The 10,126-nt window shown below is 40.3% G+C and overlaps 2 protein-coding genes across 2 annotated transcripts; both read right to left on the bottom strand.

Annotated features, from left to right (window-relative positions):
* Positions 1 to 515: 515 nt before the first annotated feature.
* LOC311035044 (ependymin-like) lies at positions 516 to 3,893 on the bottom strand. The gene is made up of 6 exons (XM_084043123.1): positions 3,280 to 3,893; positions 2,428 to 2,462; positions 2,166 to 2,300; positions 1,852 to 2,047; positions 1,489 to 1,576; positions 516 to 1,191 (listed from the first exon to the last, which is right to left on the bottom strand). The coding sequence occupies exons 1-6, from the start codon at positions 3,344 to 3,346 to the stop codon at positions 1,062 to 1,064; spliced, it is 651 nt and encodes a 216-aa protein (XP_083899249.1). The 5' UTR covers positions 3,347 to 3,893; the 3' UTR covers positions 516 to 1,061.
* A 1,317-nt stretch (positions 3,894 to 5,210) lies between these two features.
* Positions 5,211 to 9,923, bottom strand: LOC311035043 (ependymin-1-like). The gene is made up of 6 exons (XM_084043122.1): positions 9,802 to 9,923; positions 9,538 to 9,572; positions 9,024 to 9,158; positions 7,796 to 7,982; positions 6,779 to 6,866; positions 5,211 to 6,585 (listed from the first exon to the last, which is right to left on the bottom strand). The coding sequence occupies exons 1-6, from the start codon at positions 9,872 to 9,874 to the stop codon at positions 6,447 to 6,449; spliced, it is 657 nt and encodes a 218-aa protein (XP_083899248.1). The 5' UTR covers positions 9,875 to 9,923; the 3' UTR covers positions 5,211 to 6,446.
* Between the last annotated feature and the right edge of the window lie 203 nt (positions 9,924 to 10,126).

Below are 10,126 nucleotides of genomic sequence, written 5' to 3'. Positions count from 1 at the left end.
TTAATAAACAGATAATACATTTTCTGGTAGGTGTCAAAATCTCAGCCAATCAGGAGAAAGTACCCATTTTTAAGCTTCATTTTTATAGTGTTCCAGTTCCAATTTTGACTGCTCATTTCTTAGTGTCATCAGTTCCAATTGCACTTGTTTAATCTGTATCCTGATTGAGTTCTCTATCCTGATTGGATAAAATTGGAAATGAAACTGAAACTTAAACGAAAATGCATTTTCTGTTTATAAAGAGCTGGAGAGACAAGGAGACTCCTTTTACTGAACAAACACTCTATAGCAATGAGAACTATCATAATATAGAGCTATTTAACACTTATTTTAACCAAAGAAAATCACTTACCCTACCTTTAAGTGATTTTTACAGGGGCACCTCAACATGTGATACCAATTTGGGTATCACATGTTTTAAAATATTTAAGGCAATAGAGGCAAACAGTATCAAAACTCCAAAGCTCCAATTCACTTTAAGCAATGAAATACTTTACTGGTGACACATTTGAAATAAAGTTGCTATAAAACAGAAATATAAATGTATTGAAGAGATTGCATCATGAATCATTGCTAATAATGATAATATAAACCGAAACATGGAGTAACAATGAAATGCATTCACATGGAATCACACGAATGTCTCCACAAGGCATGATGCCACTCAGTACCATTTCCAGAGTAAGTTCACTATAACAGTGGAAAAAACGTATATATACTTACTATAACTTACTATACTACTCATCATCTTGGCACAACATGCCCAATTACCACATTGTTGTATTAAAGGGAAAGTACTGTCTGGGGCTAAGATACAAATTAAACAATTCAATGTGACAGGTATCATCTGTGTTACGGTCTTTAGCCTGCCTACTACTCACTGGCAAAAATTGCCAGTGAGTATTTTGCTTCAACATTGATGCCTCATTCATACAGGTTGCTGTCTTTATTTCGGTTCAACAAAAATGGCATCACTGTATTGCTGCATATCCATGTTCTGTGTGGATGTACTGATGCCATGCATGTAAATAACAGCTAAAGCCCCCAGTGTGCAAGGACGTTTACTCAGAAAACAAGCTATAAAAGTCATCTGGTTCTTCTCCATCGTCGTCTTGAAGCTGAGCGTCCTTACAGAATGGTGGAGGGATTAACATCTGAGGATCCATGATCCCGCGGACGTTGTTGAAGAAGCTGGTGGCAGAAATACGATTGCAATCAGAAAACCAAGCGTTTTGAAGGCTAATACAAATATCAGATGTTTGTTGAGTGACACGGTGTGTACGGTGAAGTATAAATGTGCCCTGAAACATTATACATTTCCAATAAGAGGACAGGGCCTATACAGTAAAGCAGTGGTTCCCAAACTTTTTAGCTTGAAACCCAAAAGAGAAATCTGATGTCTCCTCCATTTTTTATGGAATTCTTTTGAAAAAAAATGTTACACTTTTATTTTAAAAAGTAGTATTAAACAGAGTTTAGACAACTGACCTGGTCACCATCCATCCATTTTTATCGGTGTGGAACAGAGTGCTGACGGGGACACATCCAAACTCGGTGACAGTGCTCATGTATTTAGCTGTAAAGAGAGAGAGAAGTACAGTAACTCCCATGGGAACTTGGGGCAGCACCTCTCTCAAAACAAGAAATGTGCGAACATAATGAGGAAGTGCACATAGTATACACAATGGATGACTGTTCCATTTGTACATAACAGTTGAGATTAACAGGATTTTACTGTTTCATAGTCACCAGTGTGGTCAGCCGCAGAGAGGAACTATTTGGTCTTTTCAAATCTTCTGCCATAAGAAGACAGAAGTATGAAAGATGACTTTCTTTCTACTTTTAGCTTACCCTTCCCCCCCCTTTTTCTCGTCAGTTCCCCCCACCAGGTATTGACCAGGAGACCCTGCCTGGGTCCAGAGGAGCTACCCAGCACAGCCTGGCCCAGAAGAGATGCATCCTTTGGGATGGCCAAGGGATGGAAGTCTGCCTTCAGTCGCATCTTGCTACACGAGTGGTTATGGTGGTCGATCTTATACATAACACCCTGGTAGACATAGAGGGTGACATTGATTTTGGTATATTTATTTGGAACAATTTCCTTAGATTTCCTGCTTGGATGTACTGTATGTCATTGATCATGCGATTAGCACAATTGTCCCCACCTCTTGATAGAGTAGAAGTACATCAGCCCGGAATGTCTTGTTCTCATGAGATCCAATCTCTCTGAGGCGAATACGCTTAAACAAAGCATCATAGATGTATTTGGCATAGGCTGTGAACTTCCCACTCTGGACGGACTGTGAGAAAGACAATGAATGTGACTTAAATTATTTCGAGGTTAGAGTTATGTCATCAAAATCATAAAGGACAATACATTCTTTCAATGTCTGCTTAACAACACATCTAAAGAATTAGAAAACGTACCACGGAAAGGCTTCCAGTCATCAGAGGCGGCGATCCTGTGATAACAGAAACGTTTTATTGTTTTACTCTAAAGAAAACACTCAGTTAACCACTCAATTGTCAAGGGGTTCTGTATTGCAAATCTTTACGAGGATACAAATGTAATCATACAAGCAATGAACAGAACAGCAGTTAGTAAAACATTAACATGTTTATAGCTGGCTGCATGCGGATGAACAGATGAAGTCAGAGACACAAGACTGTTCAGCCGCTGAGAGGGAATTCATCCTGATTTTCAGTGGTGTAAAGTAACTAAGTACATGCAAACAAGTACTGTATACAGTAAGTACAATTTTGAGGTATTTGTACTTTACTTGAGTATTTCCAATTTCCAGTACTTTTACTCCTACTCCATTACATCTCAGAGGCAAATGTTGTACTTTTACTCCACTATAATTATTTGAAAACCTTAGTTGCTAGTTACTTTGTAGATTTTGAAACATAGATGAACCACTTCGGCCCTATGTGCATTTCGTCCATTTGAAAATAGCCGATCTACAAGCTCACAATGCCTCGCAATGCGACACATTGTGAGCTTGTAGATCTGCTATCTTCAAAAGATTTTAACACATTTGAAAACTTGAAATGGGACATTCTGCATAATGAGTGCTTTTACTTTTGGTACTTTAAGTACATTTTGATGCCAATACTTCTGTACTTTTACTCAAGTACATTTTGAATTCCGGACTTTATACTATACTTTATACTATAATAACAGAGTATTTCTACATTGCAGTATTGATATTTACTTTTTCCACCACTGATTTTAAACATTCATATTACTCATGCAATGCCTCCCATTTGTTTACTTACTGCATCGGTGGGGTGTGCGGGCCACGCAGCCCACCGCCAGGCATAAGAACAGGAGCAGGCGTCTCATGGCTTCTCTCGCTCCCTCTCACATGCAGAGGAATGAACACACACACACTGTGGCATTAGTCTTGTAGAGCTTTCTTACTTCCTCGTAAACAAGGTTCCAGTTTCACATCTACTTCCATGTTTTTACGGCAGCCAAAAAACCCTTTCCCTTCACACTGAAATAACAGAAAAGGCATGTTAAAGGACACTACGGAGAATGCAATGATTTTACGTGACAATATAAGAGTCCTGTTTGATGCCATGTGACCTACAGCGGTTGAATGGTACATTGCTATTACATTTTCCATATTTTGTTCTATATATCAGCGGTTCTCAACCATTATAATTTCAAGGACCCCCAGTTTGAAAGCATTAGGCCACAGACTCCCATTTGATACCATTTGTTATCTCTGAGAGTGGGACCCTAATCTACTGTAATATTCTGTGTTAATTTAAAGGTAGGGTAAGTGATATTTTTGGGTTAAAACAAAAAGTATTTTGTTAAAAGGTTAAAGCACTATATTCTGATAGTAATCATTGCTATAGAGTGTTTGTTCAGTAACAGGAGTCTCCCCGTCTCTCCAGCTCTTTAATAAACAGAAAATACATTTTCCGGTAGGTGTCAAAATCTCAGCCAATCAGGAGAAAGTACCCATTTTTAAGCTTCATTTTTATAGTGTTCCAGTTCCAATTTTGTCTGCTCATTTCTTAGTGTCATCACTTACAATTTCACTTGTTTAATCTGTATCCTGATTGAATTCTCTATCCTGATTGGATAAAATTGGAAATTAAACTGAAACTGAAACGAAAATGCATTTTCTGTTTAATAAAGAGGTGGAGAGACAAGGAGACTCCTAATACTGAACAAACACTCTATAGCAATGAGTACTCAGAATAGCTCTATATCAGAATATAGAGCTATTTAACACTTATTTTAACCAAAGAAAAACACTTACCCTACCTTTAACTCTGAAAGTGTATTAATGGAACTAAATGTAGTTCCATTCATACACTTTCAGAGTTACAGACCCCTTAAGTGTCCATTTGGACCCGGTTGGTCTTGGCCTTATACATTACAGTACATACATTACACATACATTACATACATTACATACATTATGAGTATGACCCAAACCAATAAAAGGTGAACAGAATCTATTCTACAGCATCTGCTGTGGTGTCATCTGCTAAATGACTGTAATGTAATGTATGTAATGTGTCGAAAGGAGACAACAAAAGCCTGTGCTGGATTCAAAGGAATTCTCTGTGTGTGTGCTGTCATGTGATCTATGGGGGATTTGCAGACTCTACCTGTACAAGACTAGAACTGGCATCTGGAATTTCAAGGCCAACAGGTAGAGTCAGTCATCTTGCCATGGTTCAAGCATGCCGGAACAGCGGCTTCCTCATCTCACTCACAACCCTTTGGTTTAAAATCTAGGTCAGTGGTTCTCAAACTTTTCCGTGCCAAGGACCCCCAAATTGATATGTATTTGGCTGCGGACCCCCACCTGAAAATATGTTGTGCCAGGGACCCCCAGAAGCAAAGATTTGAGTTAAAAATGTTTGCCTTTTAATAAATAAATAAAAAGATTTGCACACAGTCGAGATTTTTCAAAAAATAGCAGATCTACAAGCTCATAGCGCGGCACTGAGTGCCGCGCTATGAGCTTGTAGATCTGCTATTATTGTAGATCTAAATTATTGTGATTTATTAACACATTTTGCTGTTTTTGTTTGTCATATTATGCACCCCTGGTCCCCTGCCGACTAACCCCTGAGAATGTATCACTTCCGTAAAGGAGTGGTTCTCAACCTTTTCAGGCCGCAACCCCCCAAAATAATCATATTTGAATTTGAGACCCCCCCCCCCCCCATGTTTGAACTGGGGATCCCCAAAATAATCATTTGGGGACCCCCCACCCCGACAATCAGTTGGAATTGTAGGAGTTGAGGCATAACATTTAGTTTGACTCAGTTCCCACTGATAGATGTTGTGAAAGTAGCAGATCGGCTATTTTCAAACTTTCTGCCTCTTTCTTATATTATTTGACAATTGGGGGGTATACTGTAGACCCCAGGGGGAACACTGTCAATTAATTATTTTGTTGAGTGGTGGAATGCATGTGCTAATAAAACGTATTTAAAATGTTCTGATGTTCATATTTAAGGTAGGGTAAGTGATTTTCTTTTTTTTAAAGGTTAAAGTACTATATTCTGATAGTAATCATTGCTACAGAGCGTTTGTTCGGTCACAGGGGTCTCTCCAGCTCTTTAGTAAACAGAATTTAGTACATTTTCCGGTAGGTGACACATTTTAAGCCAATCAGGAGAGAGCATTGAAAATGCATTTTCTGTTTAATAAAGAGCTGGAGAGACATTGGAAACTCCTTATATGGACAGGACACTCTATAGTAACGAGCACTATCAGAACATAGACCCATTTTGCAATTATTTGAATAATTGCAAATCACTTACCCTACCTTTAACCGTAGGAAGTATTAAGTTGTTTTTTATTAGGACATGCTAATAATTCCATAGGGCTGGACAACACATGGACAATGACATCATCAACTTGAGACGGGAGTTGTACCCCTTGGGTAAAAGATGAACTATTCCTAAAATAAATCAAATATTAAAGGTGTTTTTAATTTAACATTTTAGTTATAGAGGGCAATTCAATGCATTAAGGCATAACTCAAAATTGAGCACAGTCTGTTATATTAAAGCATTTGATTAAAAGCTACATAATGAATGACCCCAGCAGCAGAGTATGATGGAAAAAATGCCAGGTGCTACTTCCTGTACAGCAGCTTCCCTTTTATTAATTTATTGCACATACACATGTAAATATGGATCAGTGCACATTTGTATTAATACATTTCAAGTGGCTAATTGCTGTTTAGGAAGTAGAGTATTGCTTTAGTTTTGCATTTTTCAGTTAAATCTGTCTCAGACTACTGACGCAAAAGCGGATTTTGCACAGCTGCGATACAATGCATTACAGATATTTATAGTAGTAGCTGCAGTGTTCTCCAAATCACAAAATGCTTTTAACAATTATACCAACTCCAAAGCATACAAGCACGATACTAAAAGGCAGACAATTTGAACACATATGCTCAGTTCCTCTTTAGGAACAAACTCAAGAAGTCAGCTGGTGATGGTTGGTCTCCATCCTCCACACTCATCTCTTTTGGGCAGAAGTCTGGACGGTTGAGCTCCCCGGGGTCCGTAATTCCAATGACGTTATCGAAAAAGCTAGAGTGACAGAGCAACAGAGAGGTGTTGATTTAACCATATGAACCCCCTAGCGTCCAGATTTTGGGCATGTCCATAATAAGCGAACATCTGGTGAAAATAGTTGAACATTCACCAACAGTAGCAGATCTACAAGCTCACAACGTGTTGCAACGCTTTGTGAGTGTTAGCAAAATGTCTGTGCTAGACGTACCTTACTGCGACCCAGCCATATTCGGCAGTTTGATACGCCGTATAGACTGGAATGCATCCAAACTCTGTAACAGTCATCATGTACTTGCCTGGAGGGACAGATATGGGAAACCAACATGATCAATATTAATTAGTTAGCCTAACATAGAGATGCACACAGTGGACAGATCTACATGCATGTTGGAAAGACAGACAGACAGACAGGCAGGCAGGCAGGCAGGCAGGCAGGCAGGCAGGCAGGCAGGCAGGCAGGCAGGCAGGCAGGCAGGCAGGCAGGCAGGCAGGCAGGCAGGCAGGCAGACAGACAGACAGACAGACAGACAGACAGACAGGCAGACAGGCAGGCAGGCAGGCAGGCAGGCAGGCAGGCAGGCAGGCAGGCAGACAGACAGACAGACAGACAGACAGACAGACAGGCAGGCAGGCAGGCAGGCAGGCAGGCAGGCAGGCAGGCAGGCAGGCAGGCAGGCAGGCAGACAGACAGACAGGCAGGCAGGCAGGCAGGCAGGCAGGCCCTCACGCCCGCACACACATACACACACACACACACACACACACACACACACACACACACACACACACACACACACACACACACACACACACACACACACACACACACACACACACACACACACACACACACATATTGTACAGTGCACATACAATACATGTGTACAGTGTATACAGTTATTTGTTTTCTGTGCCTTATATTCTATACAAGCAGCAAATGAATACAAAAACTGGCGCAAGGCAGAAGTAAACATAGGAAAATAGAGACTGCACACTGGAATATGCTCCAAAGGTCATAGGTTTATTACCACCAAAAAAGTGACGTTAGAGCCGGTCTGAGGAAGAGCCAAACAGCTCTAAACGTCACTTTTTTTGGTGGTAATAATCCCATTATCTTCGGAATATATTCCAGTGTGCAGCATCTATTTTTATACTACATCTGATTGACACCACACACGTTATCAGGGCCACATTTGAAAACACATTGCACGTCTTCCACTCTGACCTGTGTTATCAGGCAGCGTTCCCCACCAGCTGTTGACTAGGAGACCCTGACCAGGCCCTGAGGAGCTGCCCACTATGGCCTGGCCCATGAGAGACGCGTCCTTTGGCACCGTCAGGGGCTCGAAGTCTGTCTTCAGTATTGTTTTGGTGCATTTGTGGTTTGGCTCATCAATCAGAAACATGGAATGCTGGGGGATGAGATTTACAGGAAGCAAACAGTTTTTTGGATCATTTGGGGCCACGCTCTCAGTCAGTGTTATACTTTTAAGTTTTAGTCATAGTCTTCTGAATAAAATTCCATTTCATCATAGTTTTAGTCGACGAAATGAGGAAGCAAAGAGTTATTTGGATCATTTGGGGCCACGCTCTCAGTTATGCAACATTAATTTGCTCCATACACGATTCTACTTCAGTCATGATAGCACGTGTTGTGGAATTCTGGATGAGTCCGTAATTTGTTGAAGCAAATGGAGTCAGAGACACGTATTTCCAACATAGAAGTTTAGTCATTATATGAAGGGAGACTTATATTAACCACTTGAACCCCAGTGTCCATATTCTGGGGGGAAAGTCAAGTTCTCAAAGACTACAGGGGTTTAAGTGGTTAAAAACAGAGGTCAGTGGCCAAGTGGCCAAATAGTTCTCTGGCGAAAGATCATAGCTATAAACAAAGATAGGAGGGGGCATCTTGCTGTTGCATCTTGACTCTATGAAGAGTCTTCGGCTTTATCAGATCATAAGGCCGAAGCTGAACATAACTCTCCCACACATGATAACCCAATATGAATGACTGAGGTGTTACAGTGTCATTAAGATGAAAATGTTGTTTATTAGTTAATAATTAACTTCCCCAACCATTAGATTGCTGTTACGTACTGGGTAATTTAGTCATAACATTAGTCCATGGTACATGCAGTAGTAGTGACTGGGGTGTAAGAGGTACTGTACAATGAACCACATGAACCCTATAGCGTCCCTATACTGGGGTGAACATTCCATAAAAAATAACCTCACAACGTCGGCTTTTAGATCTACTATTTCTGGCAAAGTGTAGAGTGAAAACAGGAGGGGGCCTAGTATAGAGCCTTGGGGGACTCCAATCAACTAGGCTACGTTTATAGCACTTAAGCAGTTAATTCCACCATTACATTACTTATAAAGTGCAGACACACACACACACACACACAGGGGATCGTCAGAGACAGGTGCTCCACTATCACTGTGGTTACCTCTCTGTAGAGCAGGAGAGCATCGACGGAGAAAGTCTTGTTCTCGTACATCCCCATCTCCTTGATGCGGAACCGCTTGCCCAGAGCATCGTACCAGTATCGCGCGTAATACTGCATCTTCTCATTCTGGGTGGTCTGGGAGAAGAACACTTTGATTTTGAGGGGCAGTTAATCCAACAAATCAATTTAATCACTTCTAAAAACATATATAAATATCAATTATCAAAATACAAAAAATAGCATTGGGTATTTCTTTCTTTTTTGGGCTACATTGTTGTATGACAAAGTATGATAGTTATACAACAAATAAAAATGTAATCGTGTTAATTTGTGATAAAGAAATTATTATTATCCCCAAAACAAGCTTCTTGATATTCAATTAATCAGAAAAGATGATCAATAGTTGCAGCCCAATTTGAGTCAGTTTAATTTTCAACTGAGAAATGTTATATATCTATAATAACGTGTTCAATTTGTTTCAGTTTTTCTCATTTTGCACATAAGAAACACTCACCACAGTGAGGGCTCCAGTCAGAAGAGCTGGACTTGCTGTGAGAAGCAGGGACACATGGTGTTTTTATTGTACAACAAGGTGACCCATACTGTGCATGTATTGTGGAACATGCTTCCAGAGTAATACATAAGACCAACCAGGTGAAAATAGCTTCTTATAAATATATCCAAGATAAGATAAGTGAAATAATGTAATAATGTAAACAGTAGAAACAGTACCACAACAGTAGTCGTCCATCCCTCCATTCAATGTTATTTTACTTACAGCATGGATAGGGCTTCTGTGCCAGACAGATGGGTGCCAGCAGGCTCAACAACAACAAAACCACGTTCCTCATGCTTTTCTACTGCTTGCTCACACACACATACACACAGTACAGTACACTGACTGCTTAATGGCTGTTGCCAGAGGGAGCCACTTCCTTATAAACAAGACACAGACGGCTCCAGTTCTGGATCGACTGCCAGAGTTTCTTTCCAACAGCTTTCTGAGAGCCCAGGCCTTCTTTTGTAACCACAGTGATAAGAGGCAATAAGAAAGCATGTGACTTTAACAGATCATATTCTAGATAATTTGATGTACTTTATCC

This window comes from Gymnoscopelus microlampas (genome assembly GCF_963454915.1).
Source record: "Gymnoscopelus microlampas genome assembly, chromosome: 19".
NCBI lineage: Eukaryota > Metazoa > Chordata > Actinopteri > Myctophiformes > Myctophidae > Gymnoscopelus > Gymnoscopelus microlampas.
The sequence above is the reverse complement of the archived record's forward strand: the minus strand, read 5'-3'. Positions and strand labels throughout refer to the sequence as shown.

What these genes read in the sequence shown, in the direction of transcription:
- LOC311035044 (XM_084043123.1), bottom strand. Translation starts at nt 3,346, where the DNA reads ATGAGACGCCTGCTCCTGTTCTTATGCCTGGCGGTGGGCTGCGTGGCC. An exon ending in CCGCACACCCCACCGATGCA is followed by an intron (nt 2,463 to 3,279) that starts GTAAGTAAACAA and finishes CTGTTATCACAG; the next exon opens with GATCGCCGCCTCTGATGACT. An exon ending in TGACTGGAAGCCTTTCCGTG is followed by an intron (nt 2,301 to 2,427) that starts GTACGTTTTCTA and finishes TCTTTCTCACAG; the next exon opens with TCCGTCCAGAGTGGGAAGTT.
- LOC311035043 (XM_084043122.1), bottom strand. Translation starts at nt 9,874, where the DNA reads ATGAGGAACGTGGTTTTGTTGTTGTTGAGCCTGCTGGCACCCATCTGT. An exon ending in AACGCTGCCTGATAACACAG is followed by an intron (nt 6,867 to 7,795) that starts GTCAGAGTGGAA and finishes CTGTCCCTCCAG; the next exon opens with GCAAGTACATGATGACTGTT. An exon ending in TATGGCTGGGTCGCAGTAAG is followed by an intron (nt 6,586 to 6,778) that starts GTACGTCTAGCA and finishes CTGTCACTCTAG; the next exon opens with CTTTTTCGATAACGTCATTG.